The sequence below is a fragment of the Gopherus evgoodei genome, chromosome 7 (assembly GCF_007399415.2).
Source record: "Gopherus evgoodei ecotype Sinaloan lineage chromosome 7, rGopEvg1_v1.p, whole genome shotgun sequence".
Taxonomy (NCBI): domain Eukaryota; kingdom Metazoa; phylum Chordata; order Testudines; family Testudinidae; genus Gopherus; species Gopherus evgoodei.
In genome coordinates, this window is record NC_044328.1 from 75,961,202 (window position 1) to 75,983,066 (window position 21,865).

General features: G+C 46.9%; 2 protein-coding genes across 9 annotated transcripts in view; one reads left to right on the forward strand and one right to left on the reverse strand.

Moving 5' to 3' along the window:
• The window catches only part of PPP3CB (protein phosphatase 3 catalytic subunit beta), a 107,639-nt gene that overhangs the window by 81,294 nt on the left and 4,480 nt on the right, over nt 1-21,865 (forward strand). For 2 of the 8 annotated variants that reach the window (XR_004001250.1, XR_004001256.1), the window contains one exon: nt 9,400-9,778. The exons of 2 other annotated variants lie outside the window; for them this stretch is intronic. The gene's annotated coding sequence lies outside the window, so the exon portion shown is untranslated. Of the gene's footprint in view, nt 1-834; nt 912-1,479; nt 2,621-9,399; nt 9,779-21,865 lie in introns of those variants that run through there. 4 more of the 8 variants (XR_004001252.1, XR_004001259.1, XR_004001251.1 and 1 more) reach the window with 3 other exon arrangements.
• Nucleotides 1,006-21,865, reverse strand: part of ANXA7 (annexin A7) — a 54,797-nt gene continuing 33,937 nt past the window's right edge. The window contains exons 8-13 of the mRNA XM_030569471.1: nt 12,686-12,799; nt 11,056-11,226; nt 8,316-8,486; nt 8,068-8,143; nt 2,627-2,739; nt 1,006-1,342 (exon numbers count right to left, since the gene is read on the reverse strand). Of these exons, the coding sequence (XP_030425331.1) occupies nt 1,220-1,342; nt 2,627-2,739; nt 8,068-8,143; nt 8,316-8,486; nt 11,056-11,226; nt 12,686-12,799 (768 nt within the window). The 3' untranslated portion in view covers nt 1,006-1,219. The remainder of the gene's footprint in view (nt 1,343-2,626; nt 2,740-8,067; nt 8,144-8,315; nt 8,487-11,055; nt 11,227-12,685; nt 12,800-21,865) is intronic.

Consider the following 21,865-nt stretch of genomic DNA (forward strand, 5'->3'; position numbering starts at 1 on the left):
GCCTGTTGCCAACTCTGTCCACATATCTATTGAGGGGACACCATCATAGGGTGGCTGATATGATTAGGTCCTATCAGAGGCTCATTCACCTGCATATCTGCCAAGGTGATATATGCCATCATGGGCCAGCAATGCCTCTCTGCCATGTACATTGGCCAAACTGGACAGTCTCTATGCGAAAGGATAAATGGACACAAATCAGACGTCAAGAATTATAAGATTCAAAAACCAGTCAGCAAATACTTCAACCTCCCTCGTCACTTGATTACAGACCTCAGAGTTCCAATACTCCAACAAAAACCTGCAGAATTGGAATTAATTTGCAAACTGTACACCATTAAATTAGGCTTGAATGTATATGACCCATCAACTCAGTCTTTAAAGTAAAACCTATTTCCCCATGCAAATTTTCCCCCTACTGTTACTCACACCTTCTTGTCAACTGTTTAATCAGGATGGCCCACTTCCAACAGTTTTTTTTTTCTCCTGCTAATAGCTCACCTTAACAGATTACTCTTGTTATAGTTAGTATGGCAACACCCATTTTTTTCATGGCCTCTGTGTATATATATTTTCCACTGCATGCATCTGATGAAGGGAGTTTTAGTCCATGAAAGCTTATCCTCAGATAAATTTTAGTCTCTCAGGTGCCACAAGTACTCCTCCTCCTTTTTGCTGATACAGACCAACACAGCTACCACTCTAAAATGTCAAAGTGGTGTTGAGATCTGCTATGTTGCTGTTTTGAATAATTGGCTAAGCAATTTAGTACTAAAGATTCTGTTGAGACAAGTGTCCCAGGACTATTTTAGTGAAAGGGTTTCATTCCTACAGACCTTTCAAGAAGTGCCATTGAAGTCAGTGGAACTACTCAGCTGAGCAAGGGCTGCAGAATCTTTGCAGAGAAATGATTTGTACTATAATGGTTGTTTGAAGGAAGTAATTTAACATGGCATCTCAGCTGTATTTTCAATGGGTCAAAAATGACATTGACACTTCAGGTAAATGACAGTAGATACATCTTATTTTTATATAGTAAAGTATAAATGTGCTCTAAATTAAGGCAACCATATGTGCAAAATAAAAACTCTTAAATCATTCATAATTAAGAAGGCATATTTGGTTATGCAATATTGAAAATCATTCTTTGTTACATGCAAGGCTAGTTATTTGTCTCCCTAATTACATGTCCTTCACTTTGTTAAAATGTAAATCTTTTCTATTGACCAACGATTGCCAGCAGCAACTTCCTGTAGTCACCACTTGTGTCACTTGATATCATTGTAGCCAAAGTCTTCTGGTACATCTGCGTGAACAGCTGCTTGATCTGTACAAGATCAATCTGTGTCAAAAGAAAGAGATAAGCATAAAACACTCAACAAGCAATCTGTGTCCAGTATGGGATAATTCAGTAGTGGAGTAAGAGTCCACTTGCAATGAACCCAGACAAAACATCCATTCATTCCCTGTACCCCATAGCAGCCCAGACAATGCATGGAGAAAGGAAAAAGATGCACACACTCAAGATCTGTCAAAGCTGCACCCAGCCTCCTGGCCCTCTCTGAGGTTAGATGACACTTTGGAGTCTTGCTATTGCCAACACTTCTGTAAATTGGTGAAGGCGGCTGCTTCGGCCTCTGGGAGCAAACAGACTGAAAGGCCCTCAAGTTCTCCAGTCCACTTCAACAGGAAAAGCACACCAGGGTCCCTTCCCACTGCTTCTAGATTGGTAAGTCACTTTAAAAAGCAAGAAGCAGCAGAGTCTTACAGTGAAATACTCCTACTTTTCCCCTCTAATTGCATATCAGTGGATGAGACATGCAGGGTTAAGCCACCACATCTCAACAGCCAGCCTGGGGTTCCTGATAGAGAGAATCCTCTCTAAAAGACAAAAATAACAGGAATCAAAAAGCATCTCATCCCACATGAGTGCTAGCTCCACCCCCACAAGTGGGGAAACCTCTGCTTCCGCACGTAAAATTCAGAAACAGTGAGATAAGCTCCTTAACAACAGTCTGTATTTGAAACCATTAGGAGGAAGGAGGCAGCCACCACCAAATGAGCAAGCTCAATCATTTCCTCCAACCAAACTTCGAAGAACTTACATAGAAGTGGTAAATTGATGATAAATGGAAAAGTACTAGGAGATGCAGAATTTTGCAGAAGTGAACATTGTGTGCACAGAATTTCTTTTCCCTCACAGAAATAGGCTGCAGTGCTGCTGGCCGCCAGTAGTGGTCACTGGACCCAGCAGAGCGCAGCTCACAAATAGAAGACAAGGTGAGGGAGAGGGAACTGGAGGGTTTCCAGCATGCCCTGAAGTAAGGAGGCAACGGAGTGTAAGAATATCCCAGCATCAGGTTGTTTCTCCCTCTGGATCCCATGCACTCTGTGGTATTGGGAGGAGGGGTTGTGAGTGTCTGGCCTCCCGGCTGGGCAGTATAGATGGAGCAGAGAAACAGGAACTGGATTGTCATAGGGGTTTCTTTAAATTTTCTACTCCTGGGGGAATTTTTATATTGTATTGTCTGTATTGTTACTGACAGACAGGTATTTTGAAATAAGTTACCAAAATTTTTAAACTGCTTCCTCCTCATTTTTTGGAAAGGAGGAGGAAGATTCTTACCTCACTGCGAGTGACTATAATTCTGACAAGTGTAGAATCATCTGTGCCAGCTCCTTTCATGGAATAGTAAAGTCTCTCAGCAAAAAAGGCCGGGCGATTTAGAGCACATTGCACTACAAGAAAGTGTAGTTACTGGGTTATTTCAAATAATGCATACTGCAGTCACTATTCACATGGTTGTATTTGGCAGAATTAAATAGTTGATATAGGAGATGGCAGGGCCAGCTTTAGGCCAATTCCACCAATTCCCCCGAATTGGGCCCCACACCCAGTGAGATTCTCTTCCCTGGCGAGAGGCGCCTTTTTAAATTTTTACTCACCTGGCAGCGCTCCGGGTCTTCAGCGGTGGGTCCTTCACTTGCTCTGGGTCTTCGGCAGCACCCTGGCAGCGGGTCCTTCAGTGCCACCAAAGATCTGCAGCAAGTGGAGGACCCGCTGCCGAAGACCCGGAGCGCCATCCGGTGAGTACAAGCCCCATGTGGTTTTTTTTTCCCACTTTTTTTTTTTTTTTTTTTTTTTTTAATATAGTCATCTCTGCCGGGGCCCCGTCTAAACTGTTCGAATTGGGCCCTGCACTTTCTAAAGCTGGCCCTGGGAGATGGTATACATGGTATTTGGAAACAGTTCCTCTTATTACTTTGTAATTCTTCCTCAAGCCAGACCCATGCTGGTCACAGTTCAGCAATTATTTGTGTGTTGGTTAAATTCTTTTATGTGCATCATCACATTTCTTTGAGGTTTGGAAACCTGACTGTTGTGTTACTGAATCTTTCAGCTTAGGCCTTACTGTCCACTGGTAAAATAATTTCATAACCACAAGACGTGTTTAAGCTTCACTAAGCGTGGATACTTTTTTACACAGCTTCGAACACAGGTTAGTAGCCCAACCATAGCTAGTTGGCCACATCATGGCTGAAATGTTACACAATGAAGACAGCCCTTTTTGACAATTAGAGAAGCCTTAATTCAATAACAAAAATCATTTAAGGAGACACTTCATTTTAAAAAACAAACTATGGGGAGTGGCTGGAGAGGGGCCTTGACCTGGTCTTGGGGTTTTCCCACTCTTTTGGCACACCTCACAAGACTGGACATACTTGGCAACGTCCTTGCCCATCCCCTCCCAGTGGAAGGACTTCCCCAACCAGTCCTTGGTTCTGTTCACCCCAGCATGGCCACTGGGATGACCATGGGCTAAGCTTAAGAGCTTTTCCCTGTGCTTAGTTAGAACCACCAACTGTTTTTGCGGATGCCAGTCTTCCTGGCGTCCACCAGAGTCTGCTTGCATAAAAGTCCTTGTTCTACAACAAACCGGGATCGATTAGAAGAGCTGAGAGGCGGTGGGGTGCTCCGTGCTGCCGCCCAAGCTTTCTGAAGGCTGTCATCTGCTTCCTGCTCAGTCTGGAACTGTTCCCTTGAGGCTGGGGACTTGGGCTTGGTCCCTCTGGAAGCGATGTAGGTGATGGGGTTGTTTCCGTTGCTGGTGAACCGCTCTCCGCTGGTGCACCAGGGGGTATTTTAGGCTCTGGCTGAGCCTCTTGGGTGTGGTTGTCTGCTGCTTCTGCCAGTTCAGGCTCGCTGGCGCCCTCTGGCGTTGGGGTTGAAGATGGATTTGCAAGCACTGTCGTCAGTGCTGGCAACAGTTCTGGTGCTGGCTGTTTTTCCAGTTCCTGGTCTGGGACTGGAGTCACTGTGGCTGTTTCAGTTGTTGGCATGGGATCCGGGTCCACTACCTCTGTCTGGGTCTCTGGTAACACAGACGGGGCCCCTGTGGACAGCTCAGGAACAGGAATGGGTCTGGAAGCTTGCCTGGTTTGGCTACGTGTAACCGTTCCCACTCTCTTGGCCCGCTTCACCTGGTTGGCCAAATCTTCCCCCAGTAGCATGGGGATGGAATAATTGTCATAGACTGCAAAAGTCCACATTCCTGACCAGCCTTTGTACTGGACAGGCAGTTCAGCTGTAGGCAAGTCTACAGCTCGTTACATGAAGGGGTAAATTGTTACTTGGGCCTTTGGGTTGATGAATTTGGGGTCAACGAAGGATTGGTGGATAGCTGACGCTTGTGCCCCCATGTCTCTTCACGCAGTAACCTTCTTTCCGCCCACTCTCAAAATTTCCCTTTGCTCCAAGGGTATTTGAGAGGCATCTGGGCCTGGGGATCTTTGGTGTGATGGTGGTGTAATGAACTGCACTCGGTTGGGGTTCTTTGGGCAGCTGGCCTTTATATGTCCCAGTTCATTACACTTGAAGCATCTTCCAGCTGACTGGTCACTGGGTCGAGGTGGGTTACTGGAGACTGGTGAGGTGGAAGAATAGGGCGTCTGTGGCTTTCCTTGGGTTGTAGGTGGGGTCTTTGGCTGCCCTCAGTTGTAGGGTTTATTGTCGGTGGTGCCCCCTGGGGTATTCACTCCCCTTGACAGTAGGTTTTTTCTTTTCTGCCACTTCCATCCATTTGTCTCCAATCTCCAACGCCTCGATTACCGTTTTGGGCTTCCCATCTAGGATGTACCTTTCTATTTCCTCAGGAACACCATCTAAGAACTGCTCCATTTGTATCAGGTGGTGCAGCTCGTCCAGATTGTTAACCTTTGTTCCTGATATCCAGGCTTCATAATTCTTTGCAATGTGGTAGGCGTGTCGGGGGAATGACACATCTGGTTTCCATTTTAGGGCTCTGAACCGCTGACCGGCATGTTCAGGTGTTATCCCCATTCTGTATCTGGCCTTGGTTTGAAAAAGTTTATGATCATTCATCTTCTCCTTAGGCATTTCAGCCGCCACCTCTGCTAAGGGTCCACTGAGCAGTGGCCTCAGTTCTACCGTGTACTGGTCTTCAGAGATGCTGTACCCAAGGCAGGCTCTTTCAAAATTTTCTAAGAAGGCCTCAGTGTCATCACCTGCCTTGTAGGTGGGAAATTTCTTGTGCTGTGGAATCATTATTGGCGAAGGGTTGTTAGGATTGGCTGGGTTCTGTTGCTTAGCCTTTTCTAATTCCAGGGCCTGCCGGTTGGTTTCCCTCAGGCATTCCAACTCTCTCCTGTGGGTAGCCTCTTTTTCTCTTTCCCTTAGCTCCATCTCTTTTTGTTTTATTTCTAGTTCTTGTAATTTTTTTTCCATATCTCGCTTGTGCTCTGCGTCTTTGATTTGTGCCTCTGCCTCCATTTTTGCCTTAGAAGTCATGGTTCCTGTTTTCTTGTGTTGGGGTGCCCTCTGCTGGTTTACTGTCGGAATTACTGTTCCTCTGATGCCTGCTCTGTTGCTAAGCAACAGAGTCTTTCTAACAAGCCTTCCCGAATAAAACTAGAACAAAAGGAAAACCTTCATTTGCATGTGTGTTCTGCTGGTGTAGTTGACTCACAGCTGGAATTCTATTGTCTAACAAAAGACCCCTGTTAAACTTAATGGCCCTTGCCTGAGGCCATTTCTATGCACAGCCAGACAGAGCAAGGGAAAAAAAATTCTCTGGCTGTAGGTTTCAAAAAACAAACCCTTCTCTCTGCTTACAAGCAGCTAACAGAGAAAAGAAAATGAATAATTTTACTGGCTTTTGGATTCTACTCTTTCCCACATGCTGCACACCATGTCAAGTATATAATTCCGAATTCTGGACCTTAGCATCCAAAATATGGGTACTAGCATGAATTCCTCTAAGCTTAATTACCAGCTTAGGGCTGATATGCTGCCACCAATCAGGAATTTTTAGGGCCTGATACCCTCTGGTCCCCCCAAAACCTTCCCAGGGGACCCCAAGACCCAGATTCCTTGAGTCTCACAACAAAGGGAAATAAGCCATTCTTCCTCCCAGCTCCTTCCCGCCCTGGGAACACTAGGAGATCGCCTGATTCAACTTTTTGAATCACCACACGGAGAGGAGTGTTACCTTCCCCCTCACCCAGAGGCAATACAAGTTGCGTGAATATAACACAAAGAGAAAATTTATCCTTCCCTTCTCCCCACCAATTCCATTGAACCTTAACTAGGAGAAAAAAAATTAAACCTTTTACTTTTTCTTTCTTATTAAAAGTTTTGCTTTTAAGACCTGTTTATCTCTGCACTTTAGATGGTAAAAAGTTACAGGGTCTTTCAGCTTATAAACAATAGAAAGAAACTTTCTCCAGCAGAAACACAATTTAAGCTGCTTCCAGCAAGTACACATATGTAAACGAAAAAAAAAATTAAAAGACTATGACCGCCTTTTCTTACTCACAATTCTGAATAGATAAGAGACTGTAGCAGGGAGATTGGCAGAAACCTGGTTGCATCTCTAGTCCCGTCCAGGACCCAGAGAGAACAAAGGCAAACCCAAAACCCACAAACAAAGGCTTCCCTCCACAAGATTTGAAAGTATCTTGTCTCCTGATTGGTCCTCTGGTCAGGTGTTTGCAGGTCACTGTTTGTTAACCCTTTATAGGTGAAAGAGACATTAACCCTTAGCTATCTGTTTATGACAAGCTACCACTTTAAAACCTATTTAAAAGTGACACCTGCTCTTGAAAACACTTTAGTCTTCTGTTAAGAAGAATTGTTTAGAGTAGATCTGAGCATTGTGATACAAATTAACATTAAGTACAATGTTCAGTAAACCTGTTCGATGAAGATACAAAGTTAATTCAGAATGAGGGGAACTGAAAAGAGTTAAATATGCCTTAATTGGATTTAGTTTGGAGAAAGCCAGCTTGTTTCAAGTTGAGCTCACTGTACTTGAATTATAATCAAAATAAAAGTTCAACTTCTAGTCAGGACTTCGAATACTTCTATTTTGGCAAGTTCTGGGGGTAATAATATAGAAAGCGAATACCTCAAGTCATTTCAAAACACTTATGACAAGTCACAGATTGCCAAGTTCCATTGTCTCTTATCTAGCTCTTAGGGCTGTCAAACGATTAAAAACATAATTGTGATTAGTTGCTGTTTTAATCCCAGTGTTAAATAATAGAATACCAATTTAAATGTATTATAAAAAATTTTTTATGTTTTTTTACATTTTCAAATATTGATTTCAATTACAACACAGAATACTAAATGTACACTGCTCACTTTATGTTGTCTACTAATAATAATTGCACAATAGTATTTTTAAAAGCAGCAAAAAATCCTGTGGCACCTTATAGACTGACAGACGTTTTGGAGCATGAGCTTTCGTGGCTGAATACCCACTTCGTCAGATGCATGTGATGAAGTGGGTATTCACCCACGAAAGCTCATGCTCCAAAACGTCTGTCAGTCTATAAGGTGTCACAGGATTCTTTGCTGCTTTTACAGATCCAGACTAACACGGCTACCCCTCTGATATTATTGTGTGATTAATCATGACTTTTTAAATCTACTTGATTTGTTTTGCATTAATTGCATGTATTAACTGTGATTGACAGCCCTACTAGCTTTACCTCTCCAATTAGTCATAAATACCCTCTTTAAAAGAAAGAAAAGTCTCTTACCGATGGTCTTCAAGCCATTTTCTACATTTCCAGAAAACTCCCGGCCAATGCTGCTTAACAGATCACGATTGGCAATCTGCACATAAAAGTTAAAGGGATTAGGAGGGTTTGTTTTTTTAAAACGTGAGAATGGAGCCAAATTCAGTTCTGGCATATGCAGACCAAACTCATTTGAAGTTAATGACATTTCACCTGTTCTTACCTCAGGGCTGAACTTAGTTCATAATCTTTAATAGACAAATGTCTACCTTAGAATATGTTTCAACTGTAGCTTTTAGCTGGGGGAAACTTCTAGTTGCCAGAATCATGTTAAAGCAAGACTCATCCGTTCCAAGTTTCCCTTCACCAGCTTGGTAGAGGCGCTGAGCATCTTCCTGAGCTTTTTGGTAGTTCACTGATTGATTCTCATCCCGATTGCCCTGCAAGTGAAGACATTAGGTGCTCCATCAGTAACACAACATTTTCTGTTCCTTACCACATCTTACAGCCTTGCCAAATGGTTGTCATCTTCAAACAGTAAACTAGAATTGGTAAAGGACTCTTATGACAGCTGTTTCCCAATAAGCCTCACTTGTTTTTGGAGGCAGGACTGGATTGTCCACCAGTTAAATGAGGGGACCAGGAGTCAACTCCAAGCCTATCACCCAGCTCTGTCACAGACAAGCTGTGTGACCCCTGAATCTTTTTTGTACTCCTTTGTAAAAGGAGAACAATTCTTACCTTTATTCACCTTTGCTGCAGAGGTGAGAGCCTCAATTATTTGTAAAGTGCTTTGAGATCCTCAGATGAAAAGTCCTATAGAAGTACCAAGTACTATGCATATTGTAATGCATGGACAGTGCTACAAATCTGTCCGCTCAGACAGTGAGCTCATGACTGTTCTACAATAGTTCTTTGAAAAGGAGCAAGGCTACGGCATATTGGAATTCTGAATTCAAGAGTACTTCAGGCTCTTCAGTTATTAGAAATGGAAGACAAAGTATACTCACTGTATCCTGAAAGGAAGTAGGTATTAAATGCCTTCTAGTTGCCTCTGATGGACAGACAGACACAGTCTGTTGTCAGTTTCCTGCCACATCAACTTAACAGCTGTGCTTTTAAGTAGCAGTTTGAAAATATGCCTTTCCATTTACAGTGATTTCTTGTAAGCTGAACATAGTAAGATAGCCTGACACTCTTACTCTGCAGAGTACAACTTAAAAACCTTAAATCATCTGGGTCAACAGCTCTGTAAGTTGAAATTATCTCATGTTTTTAGCCCCTGTGGCTTCCTGATACTTAAATTAAACAGAAAACAAGGGCTAAGTTTTCACTTAATTTTTTTGTTTCTAGCTCTGCTGGTTGCAAAGAGCCTTCTGAACGTGAACGAATGCATTGTTTTACTGAGTATGCACGCAGCCTGAAATAATAGCAATAAAAGGCACGATCCGATTCCATTCTTCACAGGATGGTGTTGACTCTTGAAGCATAATGACTGACTGAGAAAAGATCTGAGGTAGATTTTTAGCACCAACAGAACACACATTAATATCTAATTTTAGGCAGTGTGGTGGGGGTACCAGCAAAAGGTAATTTCTGAAGATGCGATTTCCAAACTACTTTTTTATGCCTTAAATGAACTAACATCTATATAAGTTATATAATGTGCAGATGACCACTAGCTATCAGAATGTGTTGGATATATCAAAATAATAAAAACTCACCATTACAAGCTTCTCTGGAATTTGCCTTTTTGACTTTACAGAGGCAGGCAATAAAAATCCCCAGAAAATATTTGTGGTAATTAATGCCACAGCTCTCACACAGGTTGATACACTCAAGAGAACCTCAAAGTAGAAATGTCATGGAAGTTTAAGTAACTGTAAAATGGTGAGGCTCAAAAAGAAAGGCATTTACAGTCAGAAGAGGTGGGGAGAGATGTCACAGTATTTAAGACTTTATGGAACTACAAATGAAACAAGGGAAACACCACTTCCATCAACTAAATGAGAGAATGCATTCCCCACATTTTCATGTCCCACAAAATGCAGCTCTGCTCAGAATACAGGCTACCACAGAACATGGCTCCTGGTTTACAGCCAATTGGGGGGTCAGATATATGCCAGATTTTATAACTTGTAGTGCTTCACCATGTTTAAAATCTATTTTAAAAGGATATGGAGGCTAACAACACTGAAAAACTGGACAGTATAACAGTCCCATACATAGATGACATACTATAGGCAGGCTCCATGATCCAGCTGAGTTCAAGGGTAGCTGCACTATCTGCATAGAACAGTTCGATCTGAGAAGGGGAAGACGAGTGGGGAACTAAAGGAGGGGAAGTGAATTTTGAGCTGAATGTCCTGCTTAGCATATGCCCATGGATTCTCGCAAGTCTTCTATATATTAAGACATCTATTGTGTTAGGAGACAGGTTTCTGAAACTCAGGTTTCAGCACTTGATTCCCACTATGTGTTAAACCATGGTTTGGTCTTACACGGTAAGAGGGACTGCACCCTCCTGGAACCACGTTCTTGAATGATGGTAAAAGTCCCCGGGCTCCAGCATAGTTCTGGAGTACTGTTACACCATGGTGTGTTCCCATCTAGACTGCAAGGCCAAACTGATTTAAATGTGTTTTTTGGGATGGCTACAGTGCTGTAGCTGGATCACTCAACTCAGTAGGGATTCCTGGGTAGACAGGATGAGACCATATGTTGTCATTCTCCTATAAAGACATAGACCAGTGCCACATAACTTCTTACAGAAGCAGGCTCTGATTAGGTATACACATTTTGATGATCTCTCAGTCATACTCTTCAAGCTATAAAAACAGGTGATTTTTTTAAAAAACAATGTTTGTTTACTGTAAGCATCTGATACGGAGCTATAACTCCACTCACCAGTATGTTCTGTAATAAATGCATGAAATGTATGCAGCAAGAGGTCCTTAACCTTTGGTTTACCAAAAAATTCACCAGTCAAAAAAATGCCCTACGGCTCACCTGGCACATAGATATAAGTAATCGTTCAAAGTGTCCTGAGGTATCTGCTCTGATATCCTGTTCAATGTCTCTTCCAAATTCTGTTTTGTAAGTCCTGACTATGTCTCGAATTTCCTGGTTCGTCCTTGTACAAAGAATCTCAATCAACACTCTCTCCTGAGTGCCAGCTCCCTATAGGCAGAGAAGGAGAAAATATTGCTGCAACAAAGCACACTTACCCTTCTTTACAATTTTCTGTGACACTCTAAAACCAACTGTTACAATCAGTCATTTATTACATTTTGAAACTGTTTTAGTATTATCTAAATTGTAAAAGCAGCATTTGTCCCTCCTTTCTGAAAATTCTAAATCCTCTCTGATCTCATTACTTAAAATGTAAGGTATGGGGTTGGTTTTATTTTGTTTTTTAAACAACTGGAGTGTTGAGAAACTACTAACAGAGGGCATGAACAATGAGCTGAGGCATAGCCAGTTAGAGAAAAGGAAAATTTTAGAAAGGAAATAAAGATACTTAAACATAAAAATGTAGGGCTGCAAGGGACCTTGAGATGTAATCTAGTCCCATCCCCCTCTGCTGAGGCAGAACCAAGTAAACCTATACCACCCTGACAATTGTTTGTCTAATCTATTCTTAAAACTCTCCAGTGATGGGATTCCACATCCTTCCTTAGAAGCCTATTCTAGTGCTTAACTAGCCTTAAAAGTTGGAAGGTTTTTCTTAATATCTACCTAAATTTCCCTTGCTGCAGATTAAGCCTGTTACTTTTGTCCTAAAATTTGACTACCTTATTTTATATTGTGAACTAACAACTCCCTTCTAATAGCAGTTTGAAACAAAGTAATGATTTATCAAAGCACTATTAGAAAAATAATGTATCTGGATCCTATTCTGCTCAGTTTACAAGTAGTTCTTCATTCCAAATTTAGCCTCTCCTCCTATATCTGGCATAAGCGAGAGCTTCATTAATACACCCCTTTTTAATATATACCAAAAAAAATCATACAGCAAATTGTGCTGCGCCAGGCCTTCCTGTCACGGTTACCCTTATAATCCTTCTGCCTTTTAAAAAAAATAAATAAAGACTGTAATCACTTCAAGGCAGGGGCCATCTCCTGTTGTTTTTAGGGAGCTTATCACAATGGGGGGGGGGGGGGATGGGGTCTGATCTAACTGGAATATGTAGGCCCTGCTGTAGTATAAATAAGAGTAAGTCAAGGATGTCTTACACCTGCTCTAAAGGAGGTCTTAGTGAATCGTACCCCATATTCTGTAGAAATTTGTAGCTTTTGAAACCTCATCAGTATAAAAACATTTTATATGTACACACAATTGACATTTTTACCATTCATTCATAGACATGATGTACTTAATTATTTCTGCCAACCCACTGTTCACTCATGGGCTATGTGGGTTCTGATACTAGTTTCCAGTAGAGCCCACAATGTGCTAGCCATGGGGTCGGCAACCTTTGGGAAATGGTGTGCCAAGTCTTCATTAATTTAAAGTTTTACATGCCAGTAAAAGGTTTCGCATGCCAGATTTGTCAGGAATTACTAAAACTGCAAAACTGTCATGTCCCGTAACATAGGAGGTGTCTAATTTAGTGTTTTATTCATGATAAAATTATACCTTCATTGCATGACGTAAACTCCAGGCATCATAATAGGTAGGTGGCATGAACAAGGCTAATATCAGTTCTTCCATGTTTCCACTTAGTTCAGACTTCAGATCTTTAATTAAATCCTGTCCAGTTACAAATATAAGTATGAGGTTAGAGTACAAATATGTAGTACATGAACAGTGTGGTAATTAGGAAGGGGCTGAAGAGGCAGTATCCAGATCTTCAGATTTGCTAGAGGTTATAGGCTTGGGTTAGGGTTCAGATGATCACTCTAGGCATTAATACTGTTTATTAGACTGCTGTAAACTACTAAGCAATCTTTGCAAGATTTCAGACCAAAAAAGCAGAAGTCTCACAATATTAGTTGATTTTTCAAGATTTCCATTATTTTAGCTAATGAAAAGGTTGTGGCATCCACTGTTTCTGAGAGAACCAGAAAATAGGCCCATTTGAATTTTAGATCCAGAATTCAAACATAAGCCCTCCTCCCACAAAATTCAAAAGAGGTTTGGATTAAAGGTTCTGCTTTGGCCAATCTCTAACTGTTGTGACAAAGTTCCTCCTCTACCTTGGTGGGTCCTGTGCTTATTTGGCAGATTTGCTCACCTCAGTGATCTTCCCCACAGTCTGGGTCAACTCCTGTGTCTGATCAGGAGTTGGGAAGCTTTGGGGGGGACCCGGGCCTGCCCTCTACTCCAGGTTCCACCCCAGGGCCCTGTGGATTGCAGCTGTCTATAGTGCCTCTTGTAACAGCTGCATGACAGTTACAACTCCCTGGGCTACTTCCCCATGGCCTCCTCCAAACACCTTCTTTATCCTCACCACAGGACCTTCCTCCTGGTGTCTGATAACGCTTGTACTCCTTAGTCCTCCAGCAGCACAGCCTCTCAGTCTCAGCTGCTTGTGCCTCTTGCTCCCAGCTCCTCACACGCACTTCCTCTCCTCTGGCTTCCCCCTCCCTGACTGCAGTGAGCTCCTTTTTAAACCCAGGTGTCCTGATTACTCTAGTGCAGCCCCTGCTCTGGTGACTCAGGGAACAGAAAACTACTCATCCAGTGACCAGTATATTTGCCCTCTACCAGACTCCTGTACCCCAGTGGCCTGGGTCTGTTACACTGTATATTTTGATTATGTACTAAAAATACGCAAGTCAAGGTATATCACATCCACCACTTTCCCCATATCCACAGAGCACAAAGTTTTAAAACATACTGACTACAACTACTTTCCCCTCCTGAATTAATTAGTATCAGAGGGGTAGCCATGTTAGTCTGTATTCACAAAAACAAGGATACCGGTGGCACCTTAAAGACTAATAGATGCATCTGAAAAAGTGGGTTTTTTACCCATGAAAGCTTATGCCTAAATAAATCTGTTAGTCTTTATGGAGCCAGCAGACTTCTCATTGAATTAACTAGGTTTCATTCATTGATAGCTGTGGGGTCATAATTGTTCTAATTCTCCAACTGCCCACAGAATCTTTTAGGAAAAACAGGGTAGGTAAAATCTTAATCTCAACCATAAGACATGTAGAAAACATGTATTTTATTTTAAGGAAAAAACACACATTTGGGCCTTCTTTATGTATCAAAAGACAAAAAAGGGCACTGATCCAATTTTCTTTTCCTGGGCATGTCATCTTTTAAAGTTTTCTACACACGGAGGCCTAGCTGTTTCAGACTATGCTGCTGCAACACCTGCCTCCAAATTGTGATCAACAGGGATGCTGTTGCTGACAAAGCATGATACCTAGCAGTCATGTGACAGACTCATACCTAGGGACCTCCCCACCACCAGACTTGAGGGCACATAACAAAAATGAAGATAGATCTCCTTTCTTTCTCTCAGAATGGCATAGCAACATGACCCAGGAGAGCTAATCTTTTCGAAGTCCTGTCCATACTGCTAGCTTCTCCCACACTCTTTAGTCTCAGTTGGGGGGGGGGGGAGGCGGGGCAAGTTTCTCACTTAGTGTAGCTACAGCACCTAGGCACAACAGGGTTTCAGTCTTGGTTGTGGCTTCTAGGCACTGCCAGAGCACAGAAAAGACGGTTACTCACCTTTGTAACTGTTGTTCTTCGAGATGTGTTGCTCACATCCATTCCAGTTAGGTGTGCGCGCCGCGCGTGCACGTTCGTCGGAAACTTTTTACCCTAGCAACTCCAGTGGGCCGGCAGGTCGCCCCCTGGAGTGGCGCCGCCATGGCGCTCCATATATACCCCTGCCGGCCCACCCGCTCCTCAGTTCCTTCTTGCCGGCTACTCCGACAGTGGGGAAGGAGGGCGGGTGTGGAATGGATGTGAGCAACACATCTCGAAGAACAACAGTTACAAAGGTGAGTAACCGTCTTTTCTTCTTCGAGTGATTGCTCACATCCATTCCAGTTAGGTGAATCCCAAGCCATACCTAGGCGGTGGGGTCGGAGTGAGAAGTTGCGGCATGGAGCACTGCAGATCCGAAGGCCGCGTCCTCTCTTGACTGCTGGACCAGGGCGTAGTGGGAAGCAAAGGTGTGGACCGATGACCAGGTCGCTGCCCGCCAGATTTCCTGGATGGGCACACGGGCGAGGAAAGCCAGCGACGACGCCTGCGCCCTGGTAGAGTGCGCAGTCACACGGCCCGTAGGAACATGGGCCAGCTCATAGCAGGTCCTGATACAGGAAGTAACCCATGAGGATAACCTCTGTGAGGAGATAGGAAGCCCCTTCATGCGGTCCGCTACTGCCACGAAAAGTTGGGGGGATTTGCGGAACGGTTTGGTCCTCTCCACATAGAACGCGAGAGCCCTACGGACATCAAGCGAGTGGAGCTGCTGCTCCCTGCCTGAAGAGTGAGGTTTCAGGAAAAAAACCGGGAGGAATATCTCTTGGTTGATGTGGAAGGTCGAGACTACCTTGGGGAGAAAGGCAGGGTGTGGTCTCAGCTGTACCTTATCTTTGTGGAAGACTGTATACGGGGGGTCTACCACAAGAGCCCGGAGTTCCGACACCCGCCTAGCTGAGGTGATAGCAACTAAAAAGGCAGTCTTCCAAGAGAGATAAAGTAGGGAGCAAGTAGCTAACGGCTCGAAGGGGGGCCCCATGAGCCGAGACAACACCAGGTTAAGATCCCATGTTGGAGCAGGGAGTCGGACGTTAGGGTATAAACGTTCCAGCCCCTTAAGGAATCTAGACACCGTCGGGTGAGAAAAAACGGAGCGGCCATCCCCACCCGGGTGAAAGGTGGAGATATCGTCGTTGCGGGTCCACCTGGAAGCTATCGCCAGACCCTTTTGTTTGAGGGACCAAACATAGTCTAAGATATTGGCCACCGAAACTTCCATAGGGCGGAGACCTTTCTCCACGCACCAACAGGAGAACCGCTTCCACTTGGCCGAGTATGTCGCTCTCGTGGAAGGCTTCCTGCTGCCCAAAAGCACCTCCCGTACCGGTGTGGAGTAGCGCAGTTCAGAACCGGTCAGCCACGCAGGAACCACGCCGCTAGGTGCAGCGACTGCAGGTCCGGGTGACAGAGAGACCCGTTCTCCTGGGTAATCAGGTCCGGGTGAAGGGGCAGGGGAATTGGGTTGGCTATGGCCAGGTCCAGCAGCATGGGGTACCAATGTTGCCTGGGCCACGCCGGGGCTACCATGATCACGCGAGCCCTGTCCCTGCGCACCTTCAGAAGGACCCTGTGGACCAGAGGGAAAGGGGGAAACGCGTAGTACAAGTGGGTCGTCCATGGAATAAGGAAGGCATCCGCTATAGACCCAGGCTCCCTGCCCTGAAAGGAGCAAAACGCCTGGCACTTCTTGTTCCCCCCGGACGCGAAGAGGTCCACACGGGGATAACCCCACCTCTGGAAGATGGAGAGGGCGACGTCCGGGCGAAGGGACCACTCGTGCGATAGGAAGGATCTGCTCAGGCGATCCGCCAGCGTGTTCCGTACTCCGGGGAGGAAGGAAGCCGTGAGGTGAATGGAGTGGGCTACACAAAAGTCCCAGAGTTGCATCGCCTCGTGACATAGGGGAGAGGATCTGGTGCCGCCCTGCTTGTTGATATAGTACATGGTCGTCGTGTTGTCGGTAAACACCGCGACACAACGACCTTGAAGCTGGTGACAGAATGTTTGACAAGCAAGGCGGACCGCTCTCAACTCCCACATGTTGATGTGCAACCTCACCTCCTGCAGGGACCACAGGCCCTGTGTTCTCAGGGTTCCCAGGTGGGCCCCCCAGCCAAGATCTGAGGCATCCGTTGTCAGGGACACCGAGGGCTGAGGCGGGTGGAAGGGGAGCCCCGCACATACTACCGACTGGTTCAGCCACCAGTCGAGAGAATCTAACACCCCCTGGGGGATTGTGATCAGCATGTCCAGCAGCTGCCTTGCCGGCCGGTAATGTTTGATGAGCCACAACTGGAGGGGCCTCATGCGGAGCCGAGCATAACCGGTCACAAACGTGCATGCTGCCATATGGCCTAACAGGGTTAGACATGTCCGTATGGATGTTAAGGGGGCTGCCCGCAATCAATGAACGATCGCCGACAATGCCTGGAACCTCGGCAACGGCAGAAGAGCCCTGGCGACGGTGGCGTCCAGGACGGCCCCGATGAACTCCACCCTCTGCGTGGGGATCAGGGTGGACTTGTCCATGTTGATCATGAGGCCCAAGGTAGCAAACAGGCCGGTGATCACACGGACGTGGCTGCAAACCTGCAGTTCCGACGTGCCCCGAATTAACCAATCGTCTAGGTAAGGGAACACGTGGATACGACTGCGCCGAAGATGTGCCACAACGACTGCCATGCATTTTGTAAAGACCCTCGGGGCCGTGGAAAGGCCAAATGGGAGGACTGCAAATTGGTAGTGAAGGGGGCCCACCACAAAACAAAGGAACTGTCTGTGGTGTGGCCAAATGGCAATGTGAAAATAAGCGTCCTGCATGTCGAGGGCGGCGTACCAGTCTCCCGGATCCAGGGATGGGATAATGGTCCCCAGGGATACCATGCGGAACTTCAACTTCACCAGGTATTTGTTGAGCTCTCGCAGGTCGAGGATAGGCCTGAGGCCTCCCTTGGCCTTAGGGATCAGAAAGTAGCGGGAATAAAACCCCTTGCCTCTCTCGTTTTCCGGAACCACCTCTATAGCTCCTTTGTCGAGGAGCGTCCGTACCTGTCGAAGGAATTGCTCGTGAGAGGGGTCCCTGAAGAGGGACGAGGAAGGGGGGCGGGAAGGAGGAAACGATGTAAATTGCAGGCGGTATCCCGTCTGCACCGTACGCAAGACCCAGCGGTCTGATGTCATTTGGGTCCACGCCGGAAGGAAAAACGAAAGGCGGTTGGAAAACGGGGGAGAAGGATCTGTGGGGGAAACTGTTACTGCACCCTCGGGCGCACCTTCAAAATGAAGGCTTGGGTCCAGGCGGGGGCTTAGAGGAGCTTTGATTCTGCCCCCCTTGGTTCCCCGAATACCTACGCCTTCCATTCCTGCCACGGCGCCTATTGAGGTCCTGCCGTTGGCGGAACTGGGGGTATGGCCTGCGCTGCTGTTGCTGCTGTGGCCGGAAGGGTCTGCGTTGCGTTCCCGGCATGTGCATCCCTAGGGAGCGCATAATGACCCGATTGTCCTTGAGACTCTTAAGTCTTGGGTCTGTCTTTTCCGAAAACAGGCCCTGGCCTTCAAAGGGGAGGTCCTGGATGGTATGTTGGAGCTCCGGTGGAAGGCCAGAGACCTGCAGCCAGGAGATACGGCGCATCGTTACCCCCGAGGCGAGGGTGCGGGCAGCCGAGTCTGCAGCGTCCAACGAAGCTTGCAACGATGTTTGTGCAACCTTCTTGCCCTCGTCTAGAATGGCCGCAAATTCCTGGCGGGCGTCTTGTGGCAGCAGCTCTTTAAATTTGTCCGCTGCCACCCATGAGTTGAACGCGTACCTACTGCGCAGGGCTTGTTGGTTCGAACCCCTGAGCTGCAGGGCCCCAGCCGAGTAGACTTTGCGTCCAAGGAGGTCTATACGCCTGGCCTCCCTGGATTTGGGGGCTGGAGCTTCCTGTCCATGACGCTCCCTGTCATTCACCGATTGCACCACCAGGGAACCCGGTGTCGGGTGGACATGGAGGTACTCGTAGCCTTTGGAGGGGGCCATGTACTTCCTCTCGACACCTCTCGCCGTAGGGGGGATGGAGGCCGGTGACTGCCAGATTGTGTTGGCGTTGGCCTGGATCGTCCTAATGAAGGGTAGGGCGACCCTGGTGGGAGCATCCGACGAGAGGATGGTGACAATCGGATCCTCGATCTCAGAGACCTCCTCGGCTTGTAGGCTCAGATTCTGAGCTACTCGCCTAAGGTGGTCTTGGTGCGCCCTGAGATCCAGCGGTGGGGGGCTACTGGAGGAGGTGCCAGCCACCGCTTCATCAGGGGAGGAGGATGAGGAGACCCCCGGCAAGAGAGTGTCCAATGGGGGGTCCCCCTCGGTCCTCGCCTCTGTCTCAGGAGCCAGAGCGGAGTCTTGCTGCTTGGACCCTTCCTCTCCATCCGGGGAGGGAGGGGGGCGAGACAACGAGGCTTCCGGCACCCTGTGCTCCGCTGTCGCAGGCCTAACAGGAAGCTGTTGGGGGCCCTGGGCTTGATGGTATGCCCATGGGGTCCAAAACCCCCACTGCTGCGGGCCCTGGTCCTGTTGCGGCGGGTCTTGGAAAAGCGCCGCCTGCCAGTCGGTGCCCAACGCGTACCCGCTGTCTGTCTGCGAAGACACCGCCGGCTGCCTAGAAGGCCACGGCGGGGCCGACCCTGACTGGTAAGGGTCTGCTCGAGTCGGCACCGAAGGTCTTCTCGGTGCCGGGGATCGGTACCGGGAGTCATAGCGGTGCCGGGATCGGGACCGGGTTCTGTCTCGGTGCCGGGATCTGGACCGGTACCGGCCGCCGCTTCGGTGCCGGGATCGGGACCGGGACCTGCCACCGACGCGGTGCCGGGAGGTCGACCGGGACCGGGACCTGCTACCAGCTCGGTGCCGGGAGGTCGACCGGTGCGGAGAGTGACGGCGAGACTGGCTCCTGGAGTCACGGTGCCGGTATCGGCGGCTGGAGTCCGACCGCGACCGTCTGGAGGTCGATCGGTGCCGCGAGTGCGACCGGTACCACCGAGGGGAGTGGTGCCGGGACTGCGAGCGGCGGTGAGATCTTGATCTGCCGTGGCGTTGGGACCGGGATCGCGAGCGCGAGTCCCGAGACGGTGCCGACATCATGGGCTTGCCTCTAGATGCGACCCGCACCGGAGGTACCAGGGGTGGCGGCTGAGTAGGCTCCGTTAGGGCAATAAGGTCCCGTGCCGAGGCGAAGGTCTCCGGCGTGGATGGGACCAATAGCTCAACCCCAGATCTTATGGGGGAGCTCGGCGGCACCGGACTCGACGGACCTGTTGGGCCCGGAGTCGACGGTGCCGGCAGCGCCGCGGCCGATGCCGAGGCCGGGCGCTCCAGTCGGGTCTGCCTGGCTGGAGTAGCAGACGCTGTCTCGGCTCTGCACCCGGTGCCGGAGAAGGTCGGTGCCGGGGAGTCTTCCCGGTGCCGGTGCGATCCAGTGCCGGCGCCGAGATCACGGCCTGCGAAGCCGCCGGGTCAAGTGCCGCCTCCATAAGGAGAGTCCTGAGTCTTTGGTCTCTCTCCTTTTTTGTCCTGGGCTTGAAAGCCTTGCAGATGCGGCACTTGTCCGATCTATGCGATTCCCCCAGGCACTTCAGGCACTCGTCGTGGGGGTCGCTGGTAGGCATAGGCTTCCTACAGGCCGCACACTGCTTGAAGCCCGGCGAACCAGGCATGAGCCCGGTGCCGGAAAGGGCTACAGCCCCCGGCGAATAACTATCTACAACACTATTTACACCTAATTACTTACTAACTACACTTAACGATCTAACTAACAACTATAACAATAACGAGAGTTAACAAGGAGAGCTAGGGACGTGGAGGACAGCTATGCCGCGCTCCACAGTTCCAACGACCGACACAGCGGTAAGAAGGAACTGAGGAGCGGGTGGGCCGGCAGGGGTATATATGGAGCGCCATGGCGGCGCCACTCCAGGGGGCGACCTGCCGGCCCACTGGAGTTGCTAGGGTAAAAAGTTTCCGACGAACGTGCACGTGCGGCGCGCACACCTAACTGGAATGGATGTGAGCAATCACTCGTCTTAAAAGAACATTTTTATAGATATAACATGGATATTCCTATTTTTAAATTACAAATATTTCAAGCAATAATATTTCTGGCTAGATTTTCCTGAGAGACATTGGCATGAAGGTAATATTTTAGCAGTTACAATACTTGCCCATTTTTAGGATCTAAACTCTCTTCAAAAGTTCCAGTGTGGTTTCTTTTTCCCCACCATCCCCCAAAGCTTTTGTTCTCATCTTTCCCCGGAGACACTATCACTAAAATAATATTATGGAGTTAGGTGTCATGTGATGCAGCACAGTAGCTAAATGAGTTCTCAGCAGACTCCTGAAGAATTCCACATTTCAAGTTCCACGCTTCCTTTTTTGAGTGCAAAAATCAGAGCAAGTGGCAAGAATGTCTAAACTTCTTTGATCACCAGAAAAGGCCAACTCCACCAAAGCAGATATGGAAACTTTGCACCCTGTTTCCTGGAACTGAAAGAAGATGGGTCATGACGAACAAATTAGCTGCCAGGAGTGTGCAAAATGGAGAGAGCAGAGTTTAATTAATAGATAGATAGATAGATAGATAGATACGTATTTACCACTTGTTCAGTGACAAGGTGCACTACCACAACTGTATCAGACTGGTCTTATAATCAGGACACAGTGCAAAGGTTAGTCACAAACTAAATGTTTTATTATTTTATTTCATTTCATCTCCTGTCCTCAGAGCTGAAATTTTCTTTTAAAATGTTATCTAAATCTAACCATAGTTCTCCAATGAAGCTTAGAGTGTAGACTATGTTAATTACTTCACTTGGTTTACTCATATTAAAGTTGAAATGAATATAGTCTTAACACTTGTTTGAATGTAACAGTTTTACAGAGTTTGCTTATACCATAAATTACTGTGTATAACTCAGATCCTGTTCCACCTATAGTAGGTTATATTCCATGGTCAATTCCTGAAGTCTTTATATGTGGCAAAACTCTATGTACTTCAATAGCAGTTTTGCCTGAGTAAGGAGTTTAGACCCCAGTCTCTCTAACTGCATGTAAAT